The sequence below is a fragment of the Monodon monoceros genome, unplaced genomic scaffold (genome assembly GCF_005190385.1).
Source record: "Monodon monoceros isolate NGI ecotype Baffin Bay Population unplaced genomic scaffold, NGI_Narwhal_1 Super_Scaffold_13, whole genome shotgun sequence".
NCBI classification, from domain to species: domain Eukaryota; kingdom Metazoa; phylum Chordata; class Mammalia; order Artiodactyla; family Monodontidae; genus Monodon; species Monodon monoceros.
The window spans coordinates 29,302,027-29,329,645 of record NW_021703769.1 but is presented as its reverse complement, the minus strand read 5'-3'; the positions used below and the strand labels follow the sequence as shown (position 1 = coordinate 29,329,645).

At 46.0% G+C, this 27,619-nt stretch overlaps 1 protein-coding gene across 4 annotated transcripts in view; it reads left to right on the top strand.

The window, feature by feature from the left end:
• UBOX5 (U-box domain containing 5) overlaps positions 1-19,272 on the top strand; it is a 32,884-nt gene extending 13,612 nt beyond the window's left edge. For 3 of the 4 annotated variants that reach the window (XM_029220766.1, XM_029220767.1, XM_029220768.1), the window contains 4 exons: positions 10,285-10,379; positions 11,596-12,784; positions 15,728-15,889; positions 18,540-19,272. In XM_029220766.1, coding sequence (XP_029076599.1) covers positions 10,326-10,379; positions 11,596-12,784; positions 15,728-15,889; positions 18,540-18,748 — 1,614 coding nt within the window. In that variant the 5' untranslated portion in view covers positions 10,285-10,325 and the 3' untranslated portion in view covers positions 18,749-19,272. The remainder of the gene's footprint in view (positions 1-10,284; positions 10,380-11,595; positions 12,785-15,727; positions 15,890-18,539) is intronic. The other variant, XM_029220769.1, reaches the window with a different exon arrangement.
• The last annotated feature ends 8,347 nt before the right edge of the window (positions 19,273-27,619 follow it).

The window sequence follows — 27,619 nt, the reverse complement described above, 5'->3', positions numbered from 1 at the left end:
CCCCTCCAGAGGTCCAGCTTATACAGCATGACACAAGGCTCCCACCATAAATTACTTTGTTAATGTAAACTATCTGGTGTGGCCCGAGGTCCTAGATGTATATAAAACAGTCTTATCAGGCACAGTGTTCCAAAGGCTTAGAGATTATATCCCAGGACTTGGTGAAGTTTCTTTGGAACGTGCAAGACTTGAATACCCCAAACCTGCTGAGTTAACCTTTCACTGCACAGAAGCCAAGGGTAAAGAGTATTTCAAGAAGGAAAGGGTTTGTATAGTCAGTTGCTAGGGAGAGAGCAATTAAGGCAAGAACTGAAAAATCTTCAGTCAGTTTAGCAACTTGTATATCACTGATGACCTTAACAATAGCAATTTGAATTGAATTGTCAGGGCAAAAGCCAGACTGCACACCTGTTGAATGAGTGGAGTTAAGGAATGGATTGCAAATATTGAGGCAATTCCTTGGGAACCTTTGAAGGGATGGGGAAATTTGAGCAGGGTTTAGAATCGGACTAGGATTGCCAGATAAAATATAGTATGGTCAGTTAAATTTGAATTTCAGATAAGTAGTGAATAATGTTTTGTAAAATACATGTAAAATTGGCTATTTTAAACAAAGTGTACAATTCAGTGATATTTAGTACATTGATAGTGTTGTGTAACCAGTCATCACTATCTACTTGCAGAAGTTTCTTCACCCCCAAAGGAAACTCCATACACATTAAGCAGTCACCCCACATTTCCCCCTTCCTCAGACCCTGTCCACTAATCTGCTTTGTCTCTATGGATTTGCATATATGGATATTTCATATAAATGAAATTGTACAATATGCAGCTTTCTGTGTCTGACTTCTACTTAGCATAATATTTTCAAGGTTCATCCATGTTATAGCATTTACTAGTACTTCATTCTTTTTTATGGCCAAAAAATACTCCATTTCATATATATACAATATCTTATTTATCCACTCATCAGTTGATGGACATCGGGTTGTTTTCACATTTTAGCTATTATGAATAGTGCTGCTGTGGACACTCATATACAAATTTTTGTTTGAACACCTGTTTTCAGTACTTTTGGGTATATACCTAGGAGTGAAATTGCTGGGTCATGTATTAATTCTATGTTTAACTTATTGAGGAGCCACCATACTTCCGCAGTGGCTATACCATTTTACATTCCTACCAGAAAGTACTAGGTTTCCAATTTCTCCACATCTTTTTTTTTGTTTGTTTTGTTTTTGTTTTTTTGTTTTTGCGGTACGCGGGCCTCTCACTGTTGTGGCCTCTCCCGTTGCGGAGCACAGGCTCCAGACGCACAGGCTCAGCGGCCATGGCTCATGGGCCCAGCCGCTCCGCGGCCTGTGGGATCTTGCCGGACCGGGACACGAACCCGCGTCCCTTGCATCGGCAGGCGGACTCTCAACCACTGCACCACCAGGGAAGCCCTCTCTACATCTTTGCTATTTTAAAAAAAATAGCCATCCTAGTGGATGTGAAGTGATATCTCATTGTGGTTTTGATTTGCATTTCCCTAGTGACTGATGATGTTTAGTAGCTTTTCAATCTTAATATCAAGTATTCCAACCCATGAACACAGGATGTCTTTCCATTTACTTAGCTCTTTAATTTCTTTCCTTTTTTTAAAAAAAAAAAAAAATTATTTATTTATTTATTTAGGTTGCGTTGGGTCTTCGTTGCTGTGCACGGGCTTTCTCTCTAGTTGTGGCGAGTGGGGTTCTACTCTTCATTGCGGTGCGCGGGCTTCTCATTGCGGTGGCTTCTCTTGTTGCAGAGCACGGGCTCTAGGCTCGCGGGCTTCAGTAGCTGTGGCACGCGGGCTCTAGAGTGCAGGCTCAGTAGTTGTGACGCATGGGCTTAGTTGCTCCACAGCATGTGGGATCTTCCCGGACCAGGGCTCGAACGCGTGTCCCCTGCATTGGCAGGTGGATTCTTAACCACTGCGCCACCAGGGAAGTCCAGTCTTTAATTTCTTTCAACAACATTTTGTAGTTTTCAGTGTGTAAGTTTTGCACCTTCTCAGTTAAATTTATTCCTAAGTATTTTATTCTTTTTGATGCTATTGTAGATGGAATTTTCTTAATTTCCTTTATGAATTGCTCATTGCTAGTGTATAGAAATACAACTGATTTACACCTTTGCTCAATTCTTTTATTAGCTCTTGTAAGTTTTGTGTATGTATATATGTATATTCTTTAGGATTTTCTATATATGGGATCATGTCATCTATGTATAGAGATAGTTTTACTTCTTCCTTTCCACTTTGGATACTTTTTAATTTCATTTTCTTCCCTAATTGCACTGGCTATAACTTCTAGACAAAGTTGAATCGTAGTGGTGAAAGCAGGCATCCTCGTCTTGTTCTGGATCTTAGGGGGAATGCTTTTAGTCTTTTACCACTGAGTATGATATTAGCTGTGGATTTTTTGTAAATGTCCTTTATTGTGTTGAGGAAGTTCCTTTCTATTCGTAGTTTGCTGAATGTGCAATAAATAATTTTTTAATGTATGTCCCAAGTAGTACATGGAACATTCTTATACTAAACAAACAACCAAAAAAAATCCATTGTTTATCCAAATTTCAGATTTAAGTGGGCATTTAAAATTTTTATTTGCTAAATTGACAACCCTAAGAAAGACAAGGCTGGGTTCTTTTGAGGTGGCTGATGGGGCCAGAAGAGACTTGAATTGTTGTTTACATGTTGAGGAAAGGGTCCAATAGTCAAAGATAAGTTGAAGATTCAAGAGAGAGGCAAGAACAGATGGAATAAGGCCCTGGAGGAGAAGGACAGAGTTAGGGTCAGGTTTGTATGTGAGGAGCTTGGTTGCCTTACCTGGGTTCTCATATAATTTTTCTGACACTGCTATTAAGGTACCGAGTAAATGGTATTAGAACCCTTCCCCATCTGTGCCTTGTTTTGATCGTGTGAGTTTCTTAAGAGTAAAAACTGTGTCCACTTGTGCCTAGCAGAGTATCTTGCACATATTAAGCTCTTGAAGGGTGAATTGGCTCCAGATGTATAACATTGCAAGCTTCTTTTGGGCCTACACCTGGGTTCTGGTCTTCCTGCTTCCCTCTCATCTGTGGGTGACTATGTGGGATAGGCTGGGACAGCTGTCTTTCATTTTAACCAGCTATAAAAAAATGCACACAAGTCAGATTTTTTACTTGGATGGACCAGTAACTCAATTTAGAAATTATAAGAAGTATTGTACTTCTTTAAAAGCTGAAATGCCCAATTTATGAAATTGCTCAGTGCCTTGGTATTCCACCCACTCTTTGATGCTAAATGCTTTTCTCTTATTTGACAGGTAATCTTTTTTTTTTATTCTGTAACCTGTTTGACCCTAGTCTTTAAAATATGTGCACCTGCCAGAATTACTTTCCATTACATTTTCATGAGACTCAAAAATCAGCTTGTATAACTCAGCTATGGCAACTTCTTTGTAAGCCAAAGGAAGATGGATGCACATGTGTCCAGAAAGTGTCATGGTCACCTTATTCTCTTCTAAGTTATCCCTTCACACTTCCCCACCTCTAGGTTCTGAGTCATCAGCAACAAAAAGGTTTGCTTGGCTGCTTTAAGCTCCAAGGAAGCACAGACAGAAACTTTCCAGATAGGATGTCCCAGTTTGCTTGGGACTTTCTTGGTTTTAGCACTGAAAGTTCCACATTCTGAAAAAAACCCTCAGTCCTGGGTATACCATATTGTTGGTCACCCTACCTCTGGGTCCCTTCTTAGTCCTTCCCTTGCATTTTCCCTTCCTCAGCCTGGTACAGGGAGGCAGAGGAGAAAGGTCTGTCTCCGTGTGGACATCCAGTCCCGTAGGGGCTGTCAGCTGCAAGAAATACTCCAGAGCATGTATCTGGAGCCTCATTCTTCTTCCTCTTTTTAAAATAAATTTATTTATTTATTTATATTTGGCTGCGCCCAGGTTTTCTCTAGTTTTGGCGAGTGGGGGCTACTCTTCGTTGCAGTGCACAGGTTTCTCATTGAGGTGGCTTCTCTTGTTGTGGAGCATGGGCTCTAGGTGCACAGGCTTCAGTAGTTGTGGCATACGGGCTCTAGAGAGCAGGCTCAGTAGTTGTGTCGCATGGGCTTAGTTGCTCCGCAGTATCTGGGATTTTCCTGGACTAGGGCTTGAACCCATGTCCCCAGCATTAGCAGGTGGATTCTTAACCACTGCGCCACCAGGGAAGTCCCTCAAGTTTGTTTCTTATAGTGTGGGTAGTGGAATTAAACTGGAGTCTTCAGTTGAGGAGCTTAGATCTGGGTGAGGAACTTTAAGACTTCTGTGGTAGTAGAGTATTTGGATTTATAAAGGACAGCACAAGGGATCCTTGTGATGGAACTGTTCTGTATCTTGACTTTGGCACACACAAAGTGATTACATAAATCTGTGCATAGAATAAAATTGCACAGAACTTAATAAACAGGCACACACAAATGAGTACGTGTAAAACTGGTGAAATCTGAGTAGGATCAGTAGATCCTATCATTGTCAGATTCCTGGTAGTAATGTTGCACTATAACTATGCCTTTCCAGCCCTGCTTCCTCCAGCTAAGTGGCATATTCAGCATTTCCTGGATTGGCCTCACGTTGTCCTGTTTCTGTGCCTTGAGTCTTACTGGTCCTTCTCCCTAGTGCCCTTCCTATTTTGTTCCTGTTCTTGTCTCTTGGCTCCTATAGTCAAGCACATACTGTACGATTTACCACTAGTATGTGGTATCTGTCCTTCAAAGTTGTCCGTGAGGTCAGACATGTGTCTTAGTTGTCTCTAGTTCAAACGCTACTCCTGTGAATTCTTCCCTGACTTCTGGGTATACCTTTGGCCAATGTTTTCAGTCTTTTTCATCAAAAGCCACAGTACATTTTATATTGAACCTAGTATATATTTGTTATATGTATTTGTATAAAACTGAAACAAAAGTCTCCTGAAATAATGCACTATGTGCACTTTGGTATTTTGTACTTTTTTAGTTCATATTTCTTTTCTTCAACCTATAACTTGATTTTAAAACAACAAATTGAAAAACATTGATTAGACCATCCTTCCCTACTCTTAATGTCATCTGTGAAAAGCTCTGTTACAAACCTTTGTATTCCATAATCACTGTTGGAAGGAAGTTTGTAATGCTTCAAGACTTGAGGACAGGACCGTGTTATTTAACTTTTTTTCCCCACAAAAAGACTTATAGAGAATATTTACTGCAGCTTTTTTTCATAGTAAAAAAATTAAAAATATAAATAATAGGTCAATGGAGAAATAAACTGTGTTTTAGTCATACAGTGGAATACTATGAAGAAGTTAAAATGAACAAACTAGATATACACATTTCAACATGAAAAAACTTAAAATAATAATGCTTAATAGAAAAGCATGTTGCAAGATAATACATGGTAAATTATCATTAAGGTACATTAATGAGACATGAACATGGCAGAATGTTAGCATTTGCTAAATCTAGGTGGTGGGTAGAAGAATGTCTACTATGTTATATTCTTTACCTTTTAATCTAAAATATTTTGTAATAAAAAAATCTTTGTAATGAAAATTGATATCTGCTTATAAATATTTATTATCTTACTATCTTATAAGGCCATATTGTCAGGCTTCAAGCTGCTTCACTGAACTGCAGGGCACTTTAGCCATGGTCTGTGGTCCCCAGCTTATACTCAGACACGGTCTCTCTTGTACTTAGATGCCAAATTTGGATAAGGAGTCTATAATTTGTAAGTATTCCCTGGAGAGTGTTTGCAGTGAATTCAGGTAGCTTGGCTATTTCCTAGGCAGAGCTAAGGAGGCCGTCTTCCTGGATGAGACTGTTTGCATTTTCATATGGTGAGCCATTCTTTTTTTTCTGTGTTAAGCATTAAGGCAGGAAATACTTGCCTTAAAAGATCAGGAGTGTTGGAACAAGAGAGAGGAAAAGATCATGCACAGACCTCAGTGGCAACCGGAGTCGTATAGAATCCTACAGTGTTTGGACATCACTATTTCCTAAAGAAACAGATACCATGATTTGTAAGATTTTCTTTAAAGGATCTGCTACTCTAATCCTGTAATGGCACAGTCACTTGTTTCAGTTTGCTCTCCAGTCCTAATTTGTTTTCAGTCACTTTTTCCCCAGTCATTATTATTATTATTATTATTTTATTATTGTTATTAGACTATTTAAGAGTAGTTTTAGGCTTACAGGAAAATTGATCAAATAATACAGAGAGTACCCATATACGTCCTCTCCCTTGCATACAGTTTCCCTATTATTAACATCTTGCATTAATGTGGTATATCTATTATAATTGGTAAGCCAATATTGATATATTATTTTTATCTGACATCCATAGTTTACATTAAGGTTTATTCTTTGTGTTGTACAGTTCTGTGGATTTTCACAAATGTATAATGCCATGTATTACAGTATCATACAGAATAGTTTCACCACCTGACCATTTCATTTTTATCTCCACTCCAGTTCCTAGCATAGGGCTTGTAAATGTTACATGAATGTGCAGTGTTATGTCATCTAAAATTAAATATGACCAATCAAATTCAGTAGAGTTTGAAAAACATTTAAAGAACAATCTTCCACAACCAACTAGAGCCTATCTTAGGAATAAAAAGATGGCTTAAAATTGGAAATTTTGGGACTTCCCTGGTGGCACAGTGGTTAAGAATCTGCCTGCCAATGTAGGGGACACAGGTTCGATCCCTGGTCCGGGAAGATCCCACATGGCGCGGAGCAACTAAGCCCATGCGCCACAACTACTGAGCCTGCACTCTAGAGCCCATGAGCCACAACTACTGAGCCCCCGTGCCACAACTACTGAAACCCACACGCCTAGAGCCCGAGCTCCAAAACAAGAGAAGCCACCGCAATGAGAAGCCCGCGCACTGCAACGAAGAGTAGCCCCTGCTCGTCTCAACTAGAGAAAGCCTGCGCACAGCAACGAATACCCAACACAGCCAAAAATAAATAAATAAATTTATTTATTTTTAAAAATTGGAAAATGTGTTATATCTCATTAATCTGTCAAATAAGAAAAATAATAAAACTCAATATATAGAGACAATCAGAATTCAAAGCATATCCCTGATTTTCAAAAACCTATGAAAATCAGAGTGCTTTATTAACATAGAATATTTCAGTCTAACAATCAGCATTATGTTCAAAGATGAAACACTAGAGCTGTTTTCTAATGGGAACAAAACAAGCATGGCAACTCTAATATTATTTTATATAATTCTGGCAGTTCTAGCTAGTATAGTAAGATGAGAGACAGAAATAAGAGTTACCATTTTAAGAAAGAGGCTCTCATTGTTATTGAGATTGTAGAACCTCCTGCCCCCCCAAGTCCCTGAAACTTTGTTAAAATCAATGAGCTCAATAGGATAACTGAGGGACTTCCCTGGTGGTCCAATGGTTAAGACTCCTCACTTCCACTGCAGGGGACCCAGGTTCGATCCCTGGTTGGGGAACTGAGATCCCTTGAGCTGCGTGGCACAGCCAAAAAAAAAAAAAGTAATCAAAAGCTTTTACCAACATGTAGAATCAACATGAATGCAGACTTCTACAAATGTGGACTGTCAGGGGCTTCCCTGGTGGCGCAGTGGTTGAGAGTCCTCCTGCCGATGCAGGGGACGCGGGTTCGTGCCCCGGTCCGGGAAGATCCCACATGCCGCGGAGCAGCTGGGCCCGTGAGCCATGGCCGCTGAGCCTGCGCGTCCAGAGCCTGTGCTCCGCAACGGGAGAGGCCACAACAGTGAGAGGCCCGCGTACCGCAAAAAAAAAAAAAAAAAAATGTGGACTGTCAGATATATTAGCATTTCTGAATACCACAGTGATGTGGTTTTCAGAAGTGAACACTTCTTGGTAAAGACCTGAAGTAAAGTATGGTCTTCCTGTGGTTGACATGGAAGTTCCCTTCCTAGAAAATTCAGCATGTGTTAAAACCATGTTAAAAAATATTCTGTGTTTATATGTAAAACTGACATAGGGGCTAGGCTGAGATAATAAACATTCACAGGTCTCATGGCAGATCTTCACTGTGCAGAAACTACTCACTAAAATGTTGCAGGATGCCCAACATGCCTGGCCTCTGCAAGTGGCACTTACTGAGCACGACAATACCAAGACCCCAGAGGGTGGCCCTGTCGCTATTGGGAGTTTTTCATGGCCTTGTCTGTTAGATGGAAAAGCATAGATGGCTGGCTGGCCTCATTCAAGGAGTTCAGATCCATTGGAGAGGCTTACCACTGGGAGGGATGTTTCTAGTGCCTTCCCTACTTCTCTACAGAGAAAGATGAAGGCTGTTGGACATTAGTCTTTTTCTTTCAGTTTTATTGAGCTATAACTGACATATAACATTGTATAAGTTTAAGGTGTACAACATAGTGATTTAATATATGTATATATTGTGAAATGATTACCATAATAAGCTTAGTTAACATCTATCACCTCACATAGTTACTTTTTTTTTTTTTTTTGTCTTGTGATGAGAACTTTTAAGGTCTGTTCTCTTAGGAGCTTTCAAATGTACAATACAGTGTTAACTGTAGTCACCATGTTGTACATTACATCCCCAGAACTTATTTATCTTAACTAGAAGTTTGTACCTATTAACCACCTTCATCCATTTCCCTCACCCTGCTTATTGGTCATCAAAATGACTACAGTTGACCCTTGAACAGCACCGGTTTGAACTATGCAGATCCACTCACATGTGGATTTTTTTTCACTAAATACATACAACAGTACCACACAATTTGAGTTTGGTTGAATTCACTTATGTGGAAACAATACAGAGGGCAGACTGTAAAGATAAACGTGGATTTTCAACACCTGTGTGGAGGGTCAGTGCCCTTAAACCCTGTGTTGTTCAAGGGTCAGATGTGTTTGTTTTATTTATTTTTGGCTGCATTGGGTCTTCATTGCTGCCCGCAGGCTCTCTCTAGTTGCAGTGAGCAGGGTCTACTCTTCATTGCAGCACGTGGGCTTCTTATTGCAGTGGCGTCTCTTGTTGCAGAGCACAGGCTGTAGGCATGCAGGCTTAGTTGTTCCACGGCATGTGGGATCTTCCCGGACCAGGGATCGAACCCATGTCCCCTGCATTGGCAGGCAGATTCTTAACCACTGTGCTACCAGGGAAGTCCCAAGGGTCAGCTGTATTTGGATTAGATGTTCTTTTATATATTTTGTTTGTTTGTTTATTTATTTAATTTTGGCTGTGTTGTGTCTTCATTGCTGCGTGCGGGCTTTCTCTAGTTGCAGTGAGTGGGGGCTACTCTTCCTTGGCGGTGTGTGGACTTCTCATCTCGGTGGCTTCTCTTGTTGCAGAGCACAGGCTCTAGGTGCGCGGGCTTCAGTAGTTGTAGCACGTGGGCTCAGTAGTTGTGGCTCGCAGGCTCTAGAGCGCAGGCTCAGTAGTTGTGGCACACGGGCTTAGTTGCTCCACGGCATGTGGCATCTTCCCCGATCAGGGCTCAAACCCATGTCCCCTGCATTGGCAGGCAGACTCTTAACCACTGCGCCAGCAGGGAAGCTCCTAGATGTTCTTTTAAGGTGCTTTTCAACTCTAAGATTTTCTACTTCTCAATAACCACATTTTTGATTCTTCTAATTGTTTTCGTGTTAATAAGAAAACATAATTGCATTAACAAGTGTTAAATGACAATGATGCATAGCACCACTATGATTATTTTCTGTGACCCTTTTCATTCTAAACCTTCTGGCTAAGTAGTCCTCTTTTTTCTTTGAGCTCATCTACTTTTGACCCTCTCTTTCCTGTGGGGATCCCCCTGCAGAGCTGATAGGCCCTTGCCTCCACTGGGGCTTTAGAACAGCTGTCATCCAGAGAACCAAACTACACAGTCTGCAAAAGAAATCTGCTTTGTAATTTTTCAGTGACTAATTTCCCAGTATCCCATATAGTATACAAAAAGAGTGAGTATAGACCATGAGAGTGTGTGTATGTTAAAGTTTTATTGTTATCCTGTTTGATTCTCATCTCTTTTTTTTTTTAACATCTTTATTGGAGTATAATTGCTTTACAATGGTATGTTAGTTTCTGCTTTATAACAAAGTGAATCAGCTATACATATGTCCCCATATCTCTTACCTCTTGCGTCTCCCTCCCTCCCACCCTCCCTATCCCACCCCTCTAGGTGGTCACAAAGCACCAAGCTGATCTTATGAATCAACTCCTAAAAGTTTAGATTTGAATTTTAACTTGTCTAATACCAAGTTTTATTTTTTCATTTAAGGCTATTTCTGATGCTTGGAAGCTATCCTTTCAGCCGTAAGGATGGTAATAAATCTTTGTCTCCCACAGTTCAGACCAAGAATTTACTGCAACAAGGTAAACAAAACAAGTATATACACATAAATAAATATATGACATCTATTTTACATGTTTTTCCCCATTTCCTGCCTTGTGTATGTAGACTTAATTCAGGCTTAATGTGCTTTCACCCTCATTGTTTTAGAGTCTACCAGATGATATTTAGGTAAGCATGGGTCAGACTGCACCTCTAGAGTCAGACAGCACCATTACAAGCTGAGTTGTGACTCATTTTGTGGAGGGTTCTCTTCCCTTTGACAGTAAATTTTAATTTCACTCAAGGTCAAAGTGAAGGTAGGAATTCTCTCTCTCCCATGCTGTTGTTCTTGCTAACTTCTCATGCTAGAAATAATGGCTTATATTTGTTATATGGATTCCTTGTTCTTTATTATTTGAATTAAGCTGCCTCCCCTTTTGTACAAAGCTGGATATCTTCCACAGTCCAGAGCAGGGAGTAAGGAAACTCCAAGGGGAGAATTGAACTTCTTCCCCAATTTGGAATTTCTGCACACAGCACATTATTTCAGGTTCCCAGATTGTTAAGCTGACTCCTTCAGACAAGGATATCTTAAAATTTCCATTGGTTATAACAGGTATTGGAAACATTAAAAGGGAGAAAGGAAAAAGCTACTCACAATCCCACCCCTAGCACATTCACTGTTTTAAATTTCCCATAGTCTTTTGTGGTCCTTGTCTCTGTGCAAACTTTTCTTTCCAACTTTCATCATTCATAGATTTACAAGAAGTTCCTTTGTTATGCCTTCCTAGGGAAACTCTTATAATTGATCAAGTCCAAATACAAAATTGAGAATTTCAGTGAACATCTTTATTTTTCCCTAAATCTGTACATTTTCATCCTCTGAATTTAAAAGCAAAAAAAACCCCAAAACCCAAAAACAATCTAAAAAACACTTGTAAATCTGCCCCCTTTTCACAGACATGTTATTTTGAAGGGATTTTTTGTTGGTTAGGCAGAGTTTTATTGCTCATTTTTTAAGGATGGGCAGTATTTGGGGACACAGTGGCCCTCAGCCTTTGACCTGATCTTGGATGCCTGCCAAAAAAAAAAGAAAAGAAAACCTCAGGAAAATTTGATGTAATAGAGGAAATTTCAAATGAGGAACTTCAGATTTTCTTTAAAGAGTTTTCTTAGAAGTGACAAGTTGTTGAAAACTAGTTGTCTTCATTTGGATCTCGTCAAATCAATGTGTCTCATTTTTGTCATTAAATCTAGATATCAGCTGATGGTTATGAAGTAGAAAATCTCATCTCTGAAGACCTCACAAAGAGAAGTCATGGTTTTAGGACAGAGTATTTCATTAAGCCACCAGTCTATGTGACAGTTTCCTTTCCCTTCAATGTGGAAATCTGTAAGATTAACATAGACCTCACAGCTGGGGGAAGCCAGAATGTCACTGGCCTGGAAATGTATACATCTGCCTTGTCCAGCAGAGTGTCTTGGAATACCCCCGAGTGCCAGACCCCAGGCCCAGATGAGCCATCCATTCCGGAGAAAGAAGCGTTCACTTTGGTGGGCAAAGTCTTGTTGAAAAACCAGAGCCAAGTGGTGTTTAGCCACAGGGGCTTCAAAGCCAGGCCACCTTTTGGCCCGATGGAAGCCACACTTCCCTCCCCTGCTGTTGTGGCCCAGGAGCTCTGGAATAAAGGGGCTCTTTCTCTTAGTCATGTGGCCCATCTCAAGATTTGTATCACCCATGTGACAGGCAGTGGTATCCCTTGTATCAAGCGGTTGGAAGTATGGGGTCAGCCAGCCAAAACCTGCTCTCAGGAGGTGATAGACAGTATTTTGCTGGTTGCCTCAGAGAGCCTCCCTCAGGAGTTGTCTCTACAGGCCCCAGCCTTGCCCATGGAGAGTGACTGTGATCCTGGGGGCCAGTCTGAGGGCCAGCAGGCCCCCTCCAGCCTACTGGAGCTGGCTGAGGTAATTCGGGATGTACCTGAAGAGTTCCTGGATCCCATCACCCTGGAGATCATGCCTTACCCCATGCTGCTGCCCTCAGGCAAGGTCATTGACCAGAGCACGCTGGAGAAGTGTAACCGTAGTGAAGCCACATGGGGCCGAGTGCCCAGTGACCCTTTCACAGGAGTAGCCTTTACTCCGCACTCCCAGCCCCTGCCTCACCCCTACTTGAAGGCCCGGATCGACCATTTCCTGCTCCAGCACTCCATCCCTGGCTGCCACCTGCTTGGGAGAGCACAGACTGCATTGGCAGTGACCCCTTCTTCCATTGCTCTGCCCTCTCAGAAAAGGAAGATGGAGCAGGGTGAACATGCCCCAGACAGTAGCCTTGGCTTAAATGCTTCCTGTTTTTCTACCACAAGCCTTCTGGTCTCACCCACTACCTCAGAGCACACTGCTAAGAAAATGAAAGCTGCCAGTGAGCTCATGGATTGTTCAACAGGTAATCCCTCGTTTTATGTCCAAGCCCGTCGTCATCTCTACTCCTCCCGGGTGACACTTGGCACTTGCCCTTTGTTTTATGCTTTGCTGGCTTAAATTACACCAAAACTTACTGGCTTAAAGAACCACACATTTATTATCTTACAGCTTCTCTGGTCAGGAATCTAGGCATTGCTTAGCTGGATTGTCTGCTTTAGGGTCTTCCAAGGCTGCTATCAAAGTGTTGGCAGGGCTGCGGCCATCTCAAGCCTTGACTGGGGAAGGATTAACTTCAAAGGTCACTCGTGATTGTTGCAGGATTCAGTTCCTTGCTGAATTGTTGCACTGGGGGCTTCACTTCCCTTTTGTCTGGTGGCTGGATTCTGCCCTCAATTCCTTGCCATATGGGCCTCTCGGGCAGCACACAACATGGTAGCTGTGTACACCAGCATGTGCAAACAAGTGGAAGTCAGTCTTGTAGAACCTAATCACAGAGTGACATCCCATCACTTTTATTGTATTCTGTAAGAAGCAAGTTACTAACTTCAGGTGGGGTTCATTGGGGGCCATTTCAGACACTCTCCCACACCATCGATTCCTATTTTATTCAATGTATTTACCCAAGATTGGTGGTTGGATTTTGTCTAATGCCTTTTCAATATCAGTAGAGATGATATTATGATTTTTCATCCTTAGATCTTTTAATACAGTAAAGTACATTAATAGGCTTCTTAATATTGAACCACTGTTATAGTCCTGCAAGAAACTCCATTTGGTCATGCTGCTTTTAGTGTACTGCTTAATTCTGTTTGCTAGTGTTTTTATTTAGGATTTTTGCCTTCATTAATGAGATTGGACTGCAGTTGTGTGTGTGTGTGTGTGTACAAGTACACATCATCTTCTGTCAGGTTTTGGTATCAATGATTTGCTCCATAAGAAGAATTAGGAAATTTTCCTTTTCTAAACTCTGGAACAATTTAGTAGTATTAGAATAATTTACTCTTCCTTCCTTCCTTCCTTCCTTCCTTCTTTATTTCCTTCCTCCCTCCCTCTTTCCATCCCTCCCTTCCTCCCTCCCTCCCTCCCTCCCTCCCTCCCTTCCTTCCTTCCTTCCTATCTATCTGTCTGTCTATCTATCTATTTATCTGTCTGTGCCGGGTCTTAGTTGCGGCATGCAGGATCTTTGTTGCTGAGTGCGAGATCTTCGTTGCGTCATGCGGGATCTTCTTTTTTTTTAGTTGCTGTGTGCGGGATCTTTTTTTCTTTTTAGTTGCGGCATGTGGGATCTAGTTCCCTGACCAGGGATCGGACCCGGGCCCCCTGCATTGGGAGCGTGGAGTCTTAACAACTGCACCACCAGGGAAGTCCCTCATTTACTCTTTACATGTTTGGTAGAATTCCCCTGTGATTGTCAGTGCTTGGTGCTTTTGGAGATAGCTCTTTGACAACTTTTTCTTTTTGCTTATGAAAACTAGTTTGTTTAGATTCTGTCATTCTTTTTTTTTAACATCTTTATTGGAGTATAATTGCTTTACAATGTTGTGTTAGTTTCCGCTGTATAACAAAGTGAATCAGCTATGTGTATACGTATATCCCCATATCCCCTCCCTCTTGAGCCTCCCTCCCACCCTCCCTATCCCACCCCTCTAGGTCGTCAAAGAGCAGCGAGTTGATCTCCCTGTGCTATGCGGCAGCTTCCCACTAGCCATCCATTTTACATTTGGTAGTGTACATATGTCAGTCCTACTCTCTCACTTCGTCCCAGCTTCCTCTTCCCTCCCGTGTCCTCAAGTCTGTTCTCTACGTCTGCATCTTTATTCCTGTCCTGCTACTAGGTTCATGAGTACCCTTTTTTTTAGATTCCATATATATGCGTTAGCATACGGTATTTGTTTTTCTCTTTCTGACTTACTTCACTCTGTATGACAGACTCTAGGTCCATCCACCTGTATCATTCTTTAAAGTTCCTCTCTTAGTCTAAAAGGCTTATGCAAACAGCACACTTAAAGGTTACGTATGTATCTTCTCTGGCTTTGAGTGCAAATTTTAGTTAACAAGACCCCCAGAAACTCCTGGAAGCATCTGAGGTGCAGTGGGGCAAGATGAGGAGAAAGGTACTTAGACCTTGATGTTTGTGGAGGTCTCCAGTGGTGTTGGCCTTGACAGATTTGTTGGTGACACAGGACCACGCTGACCAGTGCTCCTTCAAGGCCTCAAGCTGATATCCTATGTCCTACATACTGTAGACCAAACATTCCACTCCCCGCTTTGAGGTACTTTTATGGTGCTACTTTGGGGAAGCCCTGCTATCAGGCAGATCTCTATGTCCTTTCTTCAGCAGTGGTCCCCATCTCCTGTTACCTTCACCCTCAGCCCATATCCAGAGAAGGCCCTATAGATAGTGGAGTGGGCAGAGTGAGGTCTTCATTATTCCACTCTGCTTTGCTTTACCTAGGAAGCAAGAGGACACGAACACCAAGGGAGTGCAGGCCAGTGGCTCTGCAGAGTTGAGGGGGCCCTAGCAGGGAGGAGATGGGGAAAGAGCAGACTAAGGCTGTTGGGGAGGGAATGGGGGCAGGGAGCAGGGGTACAAAACTGGGTGTTTACTTGCCCCAGTCATTTCCTTGGCAGGCAGGGAGGCCTTCAGAAAGTAGGGTACAGTTCTACAGGTGAGCCAGGAGGTGGCCCAGGCCTGCCCAGCAATTTGTACAGGAGGAGAAAAGCTAGCGCAGAGCCCAGGAATCCTGAAAGCAGTGTGGGATGGGTAAGAACTGCCAGGGGCCCCAGGGCTTTAACTCCTGGTATCCTGTCATCACAGTCTATTAGTAGACATTAGGGAGGACCTTCTTTATGTTTGTGTCTGTTTGAAGTTAGAAGTACCATTTGTGGTTCTCAGAGGACTTTGTGTTTTGGTCTTCGCTTTTGCCAAACCTCTGGATATTGTGGTCTGTGCGTCTCTCAACAGGTCCAGTATCCCATGAGCAAAAGCTGTCGCAAAGCTTGGAAATTGCCTTGACGTCAACCCTTGGCTCCATGCCCTCCTTCACAGCTCGGCTGACCAGGGGACAGCTCCAGCACCTCAGCACAAGAGGGAGCAGTACTTCCTGGAGGCCAGGCTCCAGCTCGGGTAAGAGGGGCCCTGTCTGTCTCCTCAGAGCCCTTGAACAGGATGCCGGGCCATGCCTCTGGGGCTCTGTGAACCTCTATGCCCAAGCTCCTTAGCTCCAACACCCAGGCCTTTACTTTTCCAGGGTGAGTTCAAGGGCTGCCTATGAAGTTTAACTCTTCACAAGAAAGTCTTTCTTTAGTCATTTCTTAGTAATTCTGTGGTGTTGGGGATTGGTGTTTTTTGGTAAGATCTAATGTTAATTACTCTGTCCTGAGGACTTTTGTTTGTTTTTCCCTTTTTGCTTATTTTTCTTATGTAGTCTGTCTCTCATCTGACATCTGGGGTACTTTATGTAAATGTGGAGGGTGGTTTCAAGTTGAGTATGTCATCTTCATCCCTTCCTATTAACATTTTCACCAGTATCTTAGAACAGTGATAGCTTACTGAGCTAAGTTTTGCCTAAAATGAACCTGGGACCACAATGGATGATAGAATCGGTTAGGATACAAAGTGAGAGAATCTGGAGCATTTTTTACAAGATGAAATCTGGTGGGGCTAATGATAAGGTATACACTTGCTTCCTCCTGCCTGTCCAAAGTTAGTCTGTTCTCTTATTGCCTGGATCCCAGGCCATCTTACCTTTTCTGCCCTTGTCCCCTCCTCCCTGTCTCTCTGATTATGTTTCCATCCTAATCACTCCCAGAACCTGTCTTGTCCAGGTGACCAGCAATTTCCATGACCCCAAATTCGATGGACACTTACCCTCTCAGCAGTGTCTATTGTGGCTAACCAGCCTCTCCTTTCTGAAACACCTGTCTTGGCCTTCCGGATGCTATGCTCTTTTTCTCCCCATTTTCAAGAGTCTCTCTTCAATTTCCATTGCTGATTCTTCCTTCTCTTCCAGACTCTTGTCTTAGACCCTCTTGTCTATACTCTGTGTCACTCAAGTGAGAGCCCACTTGGCCTGTGACTGCCCATATTCACCTGTAGCTCCTTCCTCTCCTTGGAACTCAGACCCTGACCTCCCTTACAGCTTCTTGGTGCCTCTGTGTGGGAAACTCATGGATATCTTAAGTGAATTTCTAACTCAGAACCGCAGGCGCCTCCAAAGGTTTTTCCCCATAGGCCCCCATCATCCAGTCACTGGTAAAGAGCAAGCATCTTCTACCCTGTGGTCAAGCCTATAACATGGAGGTCATCCTTCGTTTCCGTCAACATTCCTGACATTCTATTCATCATCAAGTTTTATTTACACTGCTCCAAAATAGATCTCAGGGATGTCCTCTCTGCTCCATTACTCTTGCTGCTACCCTGGCCCCAGCTCCTGCACTGCTCCCCCAGATTCCTGTAGCAGCCTCTGCTGCTCCTCCACAGTCACCCTTGCCTGCCCATCCTCCTCATAGGAGCCAGAGGAATCTTTTTTTTTTTTTTTTTTTTTTGCGGTACGCGGGTCTCTCACTGCTGTGGCCTCTCCCATTGCGGAGCACAGGCTCCGGACGCGCGGGCTCAGCGGCCATGGCTCACGGGCCCAGCTGCTCTGCGGCATGTGGGATCCTCCCGGACCGGGGCACAAACCCGTGTCCCCTGCAGTGGCAGGCGGACTCTCAACCACTGCGCCACCAGGAAAGCCCAGAGAGGGATCTTTTTATGTAAGCCAGATCATGATACTCCACTTCTTAGAATCCTTCCAGGGTATCCCGCTGAACTTGGAATAAAATATAAATTGCTGCCTGTGAGGTCCTGCGTGTTCCAGCCCTGCCCCACCCTCCTCTGCCACTCTCTCACACATCACACCTTTGTTTTTTCTGTTTCTTTAATGGACCAGCCACTCTTTGTACTTGCTGTCCCTTTCACTCATGCATGGCTGGCTCCCTTTCATTCATATGGCTCTTCACCCAAAAGGTCATCCTTGCCCTCTCCAGATGGGTGTGGACTGGGGGAGAAAGAGCAGCCTCCCTAGGCCAGGGCCACGAGAGAAGGGCAGCAGGTATAGCTTGGGGAGGAGGGGTGGCAAGACCTGCCCGCTGTGGCCCTCATTCAGGAGACTCTGTGGGAAGCATGAAGGAGAGAGCCTGCAGCACAAGAAAGGGATTGATGGGTCAGGAGGGGAACTGCTGGGCTACAGGGCTAAAGAGACTCAGGTGCCAGGCTCAGCAGGCAGGTCTGCTACAGACAGACCTCAACCCTGCCCCTCTGGTGACCTCCGTCCCCCCTTGACCTGCCCAACCTGGGTACCTCAGACCATTTTTTGCTTTTTCTTCTTGTCACATCTTACCTTTCTTGCAGTTTATCAAGGTTGTCAGGGTGAGCTTGTGCCTTGCTCTGACCTTGGCAGCCTATCCAGGGGAAAGTCCATCTTGCTGGGAAAGCAGCAGGAAGGGCCCAGTGCTGCCCAGCAGCCCTCAGAAGCCAGCTTTTCCTGAGCATTCATTGGAGCACCGAGATTTGATTATGGAGAGGATGCTCCCCCGATTCTCAGGCTCTCTGGCATCCTCTCCTCCCAGATCAGTCAGAGGCAGCCTAGGGAGGGAGGAAGCCAGGCTGCTGAAGGGATGCAGGGTAGGGAAGCTTCTTGTCCTACTCCAGGCACATGCCCACCTCCAGGATGGAGCCTGGACTGGGGGCAGCTTTTCCTAACCCTGGCCTATTTTCTTCCCTGATTCACCAGAGCAGCCTGGGAGCATCCTGGGCCCCGAGTGCACATCCTGCAAAAGAGTGTTCTCTCCCTACTTCAAAAAGGAGCCCGTGTACCAGCTTCCCTGTGGCCATCTCCTGTGCCGGCCCTGCCTGGGTGAGAAGCAACGCTCCCTGCCCATGACATGCATAGCCTGCCAGCGGCCATTTGCCAGCCAGGACGTTCTGCGGGTTCACTTCTGAGTGACTGACCTCAACCTGAGAAGACCCATCGCTGGGAGGAGCTGAGGAGGAGCGAGTGGGGGGTCAAAGCTCCTGAGGTCTGGCCAGGTCCCAGGCACAGGGGGGCCCTGCTTTCTCGTGGGCTTTCCCTTTGTCTCCTCCCACAGCATAGCACATGGGCCTGCGGAGTGAGGGGTCAGGGAAGGGGCTCTCCACGCCTGCTCAAGTGGCAATAGGATAACAAAGCCATAGTTTGAGCTGGGAGGGATGGAGGAGATGTCCCTGCCCTCCTGTGCCTCCCTGCCAGCACCCCCCTGCCAGAGCCCAGGGCCTGCTAGAGCCAGCCCCACCCTCTGAGGCCCCCCAGGTCGTCTGCACACACCCCTCAGCCTACAAGGCGGATGTGAATGTGGCTCGGGATCTCAGAGAGAGCCTCCACCTTCAGTGTCACCCAAAAGTGGAGCATGGCAAGGATCTGTGGAGTAAATGACTCAGCCCCTCTGACTGGCAAACCACTCCGAGCCTTAATAAAGCAATGGTTGACATCCGCTGTGGGCTTCCTCTTGTCTGTGTCATCAGACTCCTCTACCCTACCCGCACCCACACAAAGTGGGACTGTCACAGGGCAGCCGTGAGCAGTCACTGCAACCCTGTCAGATTGTAATTTGGGTCAATGGCCTGCAGGGACAAGAAGTTGCATTTGCAGGTGCATCTGATGCATGAGGGTTTGCAGGTGGGTGTGCACGCCAGTTGGGAGGGTTGAGCAGCCCCCTAGGCTGGTGACAGCTTGCTTAGCTGCGTGTTGGCAGAGCTGCACTGCCTTCCGAGGGGAGAAGGTACCTTTTCTGCATGGGGCCTATTTCAGCAAAGATACTTGTGCATTTTTTTTTCCCATTCAAAATTTTGGAGTCCCAGAGGGAAAATATGTATTCCTACAACTGTTTACTGTATGGAGTAGATCCTAGTCATGGAAGAATATCCGTGAAAAAATACACTCTGCTATTCCCTGTTCCCTCTGAGCATGTTTGGGAAGGAGGAGCACAGTGATGCTTCTTATTTTATTCTTGAGATTTCATCACAGCCACCGGTGGACAGGCTGTGGGGGTCCCTCAAGCCACTCAGGATACTGAGCCATCTGCTCTCCACTACTCCCACAGGCCTGCTGCCTCCGCGACCCTCCAGGGGAGGAGGCCAGCGTTCTCTCTGGCTTCCACGCTTTGCTCACAGGGCAGAGAGAACTATAGTTCTTACACTAATGGGGGAAGGAGGGAGCTTATTAAAAATTCCATTCTTGGACTCCAGATCTAAGAATTTAGACATCTGGGGTTGGGGTTAGAGAATGTGTTTTTAAGAGTTCCTAGAAGGTGTGTATGGCCACAAAGGTGGCTGTGGAGAGGCAATCCCACCCTCCCCTCTGCCTCCTGGTGACACTTCCCTTGACCCCTCCTCACATGAGCCTCCAAGGTCTGCATTGGTGGGCTTTCCTCTTGGCTGGTGAGACTCCCATGTGTCCTTTGGCTTTAAATGTCTGGGTCAGTCCAGATTATTGCCTTATCTTCCTTGTGTGCTTGTGTTCTAGGAAAAGCCCCACCATTGCAGCAAAAGCAGTGCTGCAGAGGGGAGGGCAGTTCCTACCCTCAGCCTGTCATGGCCTCAAGATAACAGCCTATTTCCCCAAGAGCAAGTTCACTGCTGGGAGGCCTTCCCTCTGGGGTTTGTCTTGTCTCTCCCAACCTGGGAGCCTGAGGAAGCCGCCAGCGTGGGGTCAGCATAAAGCACAGAGTGCCCAGATGAGGGCAGAGGTTCCTCCCCTCCTGCAGGGGGCCTGGTGATCTGCATTTTGAACAGGCTGCTGCTCCCCAGGTAGCTCTGGGAGGAAACCAGGCATGGGAGCCCCTGTGATGGACAGGTGGAGCCATATCCACATCCTGGGAGATGCATCCATTTTTATCTTAAAGAGTCCCCTAAAATGAAGTGGTCTTTTCACCACCCTTGCCAGAACACACAAAGCACTGCTGGGCTCCGTTTCTCTCCCCTAGAAAATGAGAATAACTTTTCTCTTGCTGCCAACTAGACTCAAAGGATGTCTCACCAGAGCCCAGGGCAGGCGCAAAGCAGCTAACCAATAAACTCAAGGAGCTGGACTCTATTGACTCTGAGAAGACTCAGGACTTCAAAGCCTTGTGACCCCACTGCCCCCTTGCCTGACCACAGGGTCTTTGGGGGTACATGTCCCCTTTCCTGTAGCATTTACTCAACCCAAAGTCCATTTGGGGGCATGCAGCCCTGGGCCCTTTGAGAGCGGGAAGCTGGGCCCCAGTGGCTGGTTTCCAAATCTTCATCCCCAAGGTGCAGAGTGAGGCCTTGCCCCATAACCTGGCCGTCCCCTTGTGGGGCCAAGGCCCCAGGCCTTGGCTATTCCACCCTCACTCATGCTCGCCCTGCCTTCGCTCTCCAGCCCCAGGGGCAGGCAGAAAGGAGGGCCACTCAGAAGTAGTCCTGAAGGTAGAAGAAGTAGGGAAACCAAATCACCAAGAGGAGCAGCTGCTCTGTGCCCCAGAGTACTCCATCTCCAGGCGGCTGCATCTGGGTCCTGGAGCTGAAAGGCTCCCCCATCCCCTCGTCAGCCCTGCTTCCTCCCATGGGTCTCCAGCCTGAGGCCGCTCAGTTGCTGGGTGCTTTTCCATTCCCCAAGAAATGGTCCTCTGCTGCCTGGGTTGCTGTAAGGAGGTCTGCAGACAAAGAGACCTGCCCCTGGAGGGACCCCCCCTGCCAGGCTGCCGGGCTGCCAGGCTGCTGCTCACCTGCGGTCTGCAGTATTGTGATGCTGGGCTGGCTGCCTGTGTGCTGGCCACGGGGGCAGGGGCGGGGCTGCTGGTGTGCTGGGCCCTCCCGCGGAGCTGCCCTCTCCCCTCTCCAGCGCACACCGGCCTGCTTGGCCTCTCAGTCCGCTTACACAGGCAGGATCTTTCCTTCCAGTTCTAGGTTGGAAGGGGCGTGGCTGGATTGGGAATTGGCCAATAGAGTGGCTTTTTAAAGTAAATAAAAATAACTCAGGGGCTTCACTGGTGGCGCAGTGGTTGAGAGTCTGCCTGCCGATGCAGGGGACACGGGTTCGTGCCCCGGTCCAGGAGGATCCCACGTGCCGCGGAGCGGCTGGGCCTGTGAGCCATGGCCGCTGAGCCTGCGCGTCCGGAGCCTGTGCTCCGCAGCGGGAGAGGCCACGGCACTGAGAGGCCCGCGTACCGCAAAAAAACAAAAAACAGAAAACAAACTCAGTTCCTCAGTCACACCAGCCACATTTGAAGTACTGAATAGTCACATGTGCTAGTGGCTACCCTGTTGGACAGCACAGATACAGAACATTCCACCATCAAAGAAAGTTCTATTGGCCCTTGGTGTTCCCTTTACCGCTTAGGAACCTGTCTCCCGGGAAGTAGGGAAACACCCCTACACGGGGGTGGAGCTTGTAACGGAGAGCAGGACAGTGGGGTAGAGAATCAGATGCGCCAGCACCTTGCCGGCCCCCACCCCCACCCCCGACCTGGAGGAGGCCGTGCCCACAGGCTCCTCCCTGCTGTAATGCTCTCCCTCCCTTACAAAGAGATGCCTTGGCCCAGAGGGTGACAAGATCTCCCGAGTGGCACAGGGAGGAGGTGAGGAGGAGGCAGGAAGAGGCAGCCATGTGGCAGTTGGCAGGTTTTTTCCACCAAGGTTTGCATCAGTAACAAGGTAATGCTACCCATAGCCATACTACTGAGAGATGACCACTCAAACATGGCTCTCCTGGCTCTTTTCTCTTCCAATAATTTTTTATAAGGAAAAAGAGGCACGTGTATATACCGTGTGGTTCTGTTGCCTGCTATTTCCCTTAACATTATTTAATGGACATTTGCTGTCATTACACACTATTCTTATTATAAAGATCTTTTTGAAGAACAAGCCAGAATAACTAGAAAAAATCTGAAAATGAACAGTTTGATTTGGGGGTGGGGAAAACTAACCCATGAATACACAGACAGAGCAATGAAAAAAATTTTTAAATCCAGTAACAGACCCAACTGCATAAGGAAATTGGGGCGGCGGGGGGGCGGGGACCTCTCAGCAAGTGGTGCTGGAGTCACTGGAAGAAGGAAACCATCTAAGAACTAGAAGAAGATGGAAAATGAGGAAATTCTTGTAAAGCTGGAAGTGAGAAAACCTTTCCTGATTTCAGAATCCACATATAGTTAGGGGAAATATTGATAAAGTTGAGTACATACAAAATTAAAACAAAAAAAACCTCTTACATAGAAAAAGAAAGCCACCATTAGCAAAGTAAAAACACAAATTACAAACTGGGAAAATACAATATGTAAGTTGTATTACAATGGTTAATATTCCAATATATAGCTTCTAAAAATAAAGACACACAAAGAAATGCAAATGGCCTTTTAAGCATGTCAAAAGATGCTCAACCTTGCTCATAAATACGATGAAATAAAAATACGCCTGAAATACCATTTCTTGTTTAGCAGATGGGCACAAATCTCAAAATTTGGCCACAATCTGCTGATGAGGCTGTGGGAATGCAAGGAGTACACCCTCTGTGGAGGAGAATATCTAGCAAAGTTACATATGCATGATCCCTCTGACCCAGCCATCCCACCTATAGGATTCTAGCCCAAAGATTCTTCGGCAAAAAATGAAGAGAACGATTCCAACCCTACCAACAGGCAGCCTGAGCAGCCAGGGCTGGTCTGGGGGGCTTAGAGCCACATCACCCCCTGTGGAGTGGCCAGCTGTGTCCAGAAGATGGGCCCAGGAACAAGTGGTTTGCACACACATGATTTTGCATGAAATATCAAGGGGATTATAGAGAATTTAAAGCCCATCCAGGTATGAAAAACAACAACAACAAAAAAAAACCTTTGCATTCAGAAGTCTTTCAGGTGGTCCAGTGGTTAAGAATCTTTCTTGCAATGCAGGGGATGCTGGTTCAATCCCTGGTCGGGGAACTAAGATCCCACATGCCAAGGGGCAACTAAGCCCACACGCCAGAACTATAGAAGCCCAAGCACCACAACTAAGACGCGATGCAGCCGAAAAAAACAAATAAAAATAAATAAATAAGTCTTTTAGAAAGTTTCTATATATTGAGCATGCCGTCCTGGGAATTGTGCTAAGCACTTCATACATATTATCTCATTTAATCCTCACAACTCTCGGTAGAAGGAGTAAGCCGAGGCCCAGTTCCATGGAGAGCTCATCTGACTGACTCCAAGGCCACCAACTTAACCCCTGAGACACTCTGAAGGTAGTAGAGGCTGGCAAAGATCAGGCGCAGGTCCCCTCTACAGGGGTGGCCTGGATGTTGTCACCACAGAGCCGCTGAGGATCCCTCCATTGAACGGGAGCCTAGTGCAGGGAACGGGGTACTGCCAGCACTGATCTGGTGGGAAACCACCCAACTCCACGACCTACTAGAACCTTTCCACCTGGACCCAAGTCCATCATGAGACCCAGAACTAAAGGCACAAAAAATTCTATGGAATAACAACTCATGACCAAGCTACAGCACAGCTTTTGAAAATTCAAAAATATTATACCTCTAGGCACAAAAAATAAAAGAATTCCCCTTCCCCCAACACTACCAATAAAGACTCAGCAGCATTAACTTCCTGTAAATGGATACATCTTCTGGTTGAAATGAAAATGGAAAAGTACCTGTCATGTACAGTTACTGAAAGAGGTGAGTGTGGGAAGGAGCAAGGAGACAGGTGGAAGAGTGGCTCAGGAATGGCCTCTGGCAGGCTGTGGCCAACGGCAGTGGGTGCTAGGATCCTGAGATGTGGTTGCCATGGTACAGACAGCAGCTCCAGTTGTGTGATGTATGTGGCTGAGGGAGAAAGAGAAAGAGAAACTGGGTGATGGGGAAACAATAACTAATGAGCTCTATGTGGTCCTGGGGGGGTGCGCAGGCATAAGGGATGGACAGACTGGGGGACAGTCCCAGGAAAATATCAGGAAGCAGAGGTAGGTGTAGGGAGGAAGGGGGGCTGCTGACACCCTCTAAGGTGGTAAGAAGAACTGGGTTTGAAAAGAGAGCATCTAGAGAATGAGGGTCAGGGAGGCAGAGACACAGCCTGGCCTCCGCCTCCCATGATTCCTCATACTCTCCCCTTGGGCCCAGGGCCCAGACATCACCTGTGACTCAGCTGATGAAATGCAACCTCATGGCTCATTAATTAGGAAGCCTGTAATTAGCCCGTCTCAGAAACCAGGATCCCCCAGAGAGAGCCCCTCTCACCTGCCTTCCTCTCCCCCCCACCCCAAGAATGAGATCAGGCTTGAGGGGATCTGGCCCCTGGGAATGAGGAGGGGAGGGGGGCATGAACACCGGGGGTAAATGAGATGCCGAGGCACGCGTTTATGCACCAGGCGGCCTTGGCAGATTGACCTTCTGTAATGAGATGGCGGAAATGATGGTAAGTGCCTCAGCCCCTGAAAGTTTCCTCAACTCAAGAAACCTGTGGGCAGGCTTGAGCGGCCTGGGTGGACCTGTTCAAGCTTGGTCTGTTTAAGGCCTGCAAAGCTGTGGCCCACACGGCTCAGTCATGGAGTGATCTGGAGCAAAAATACAGATTCAACCGCCAAAACGCAGTTTCACATGATACGTGATGTCTGTCAGCAACTCTTCTTCAAATTCCCCCTTTATCCTCCCATCTACCTCCTGCAGTCCTTTTGTGCCCCTGCTCCCATACCTATTTTTCCAGTGCTCCCTGGAAACATCTATTCCAAACCTCAGTCTTCATCCTTTCCTCCTGACTTCATGCCACTGGGATGATTTCAAATGATTGGTTGCCAATTATTCAGCACTCCTCCCACCCAAAGGGGCACTTTGTTCCTTCTCTTGACCCTGGACAGGCTTGTGGCTGCTTCGACCAATGGAGTGTGGCAGCAGTGACCCTATGAGATTTCTGAGGCTGCCAGTCTGCTTAGTTTGCTGGAACACTCACTCTTGAAGCCTTGAGCCACCAAGCAAGAAGTCCAACTATCCCAAGGCCACCAGGCTGTGAGGAGCCACACAGAGAGGCCACAGGCAGGCAGGCACTCCAGTTGGCAGTCCCAGCTGGGCCCAGCCTCTGAGTCATCTCAGCCCAGGTGCCCAGGCATGTGCATGAAGAAGTCTCCAGATGATTCCAGCCCCAAGCCATTCACTCTTTCCAGCAGGGATGCCACACATTGTGGGGCAGAGAAAAGGTGTCCTTGCTGTGCCCTGTTGGGACTCCCGACCTTCAGAATCCATGAGCATAAAGAAATGGTGGTTGTCTAGAGCACTGCATTGTGGGTGGTTTGTTACACAGCAGTAGTAACTGGAACAACCACAAAATCCTAGACAATTGCTGCACAGGGGGCTGGGGAAGGAGGGGGAGAACCTGGGAGCTCAAAACCAGAATCCTCTTAGCAGAGAGGGGAGGGGAAAACCTGAAAATATTCCTATGCTAATATTTTGTACCTGACCGTGGGCAGCCAGCACAGACAGAGGATCCTAATGCTCCTGGGCTGGCCAGCACACTGACTTGGCCATTTACTAAAGAGCCAGTGAGGGGCCTGATGCAGGGTCCTGGGGACACAAAGATGAAAGAAACACTGTCTAGTGGGGCAGGGAGACGGGGAAACACATTATTAAGGGATGTCTAGGTACAGTACTACATCAACCTGCAAGGAGAGTCAAGTCTGCTAAGGTCAGGGATGGGGGCAAGAAAGATGGGACTCTGGTACTGATCTCAGTGGATTTTGTGGGGAGGCATCCGCTGACTCTTCATAATAGCATCCTGATTTTCTTTTAAGGCACTACCCTTTCTCCATTGGCTACAGACTGAGGGAGCTTTAAGGAATGGACATATGACTCTCAAGAACATGAGGGGCAGGTAGGATTCTTCAGGAAGGGGCAGAAGGCAGTGAAATGGGTCTTTACACTCTGGTTTGGACCCTGGTGTCCTATGACAGGCGAGGAGGAAGCAGCTGAGTCGCTGGAGCCATGTGCCTACTGAGGGCAGGGCTCTGGCAGACTCAAGGACCATTAATGTCTAAGACCAGACAAGAGAAGCCATTAGAGGGCCTTCTCTGGCTCTCCTCAGGGTGAGACCAGGGGACATGCCCACACAGAATCTGTGCACTGAGGGTTGTGGCCTGGAACTTGCTGCCTAACTTTCCCATGACTGTATCTATGGCTGGAATAGTCCTCTTCCATGGGTCTGTGGCCCAGGTGGACTGCCCCTCAGCTGTGCAAATGTGCCTACGTGGCGGGAAGGGGAGGCAATTTGTGAGGTGCACAGGCAGAACCCGGAATGTCCACCGGTGTGCCTGTCCCTGGGATGTGGGACAGAACAAAGCTATAGGGAGAGACCAGCCCCCTAGGCTGCCAAGTTCTGCTGCAGACCTCCAAATCTGAACATGGACTTCAGGTCATCATGAACATATATTTTTCAAGGTAGGAGGACAGAACACGTTTCATTTTACATTTTGTTAGCTTGACTTACAACTTTTATATATTTAGTCATATTTTACCCCAGGTCCTAAAAAAGGTGGAGCTGATACTTAAAAAAAAAATTTATTATGGAAAATTCCACACACATACAAAAATACAGATTAGTATAATCAACTCTCATGTATCCATCACCCAGTTTCAACAGCTTTCAATTCATGGCTAGTCTTATTTCTTCTTTACTTACCGTCACCCAATTCACCCCTCTCATGTTATTTTGAAGCAAGTTAGGGTGGCATCAGATTAACACATTTAGGACATGATTTGTAGGAGCTCCTGGAGTTCTGTCTTCCCAAAAAAACAGCAAATCACAACCTGGAATAACCCATCAAAGCCTTGAAAGGCGCAGGGGTGGGGACCCG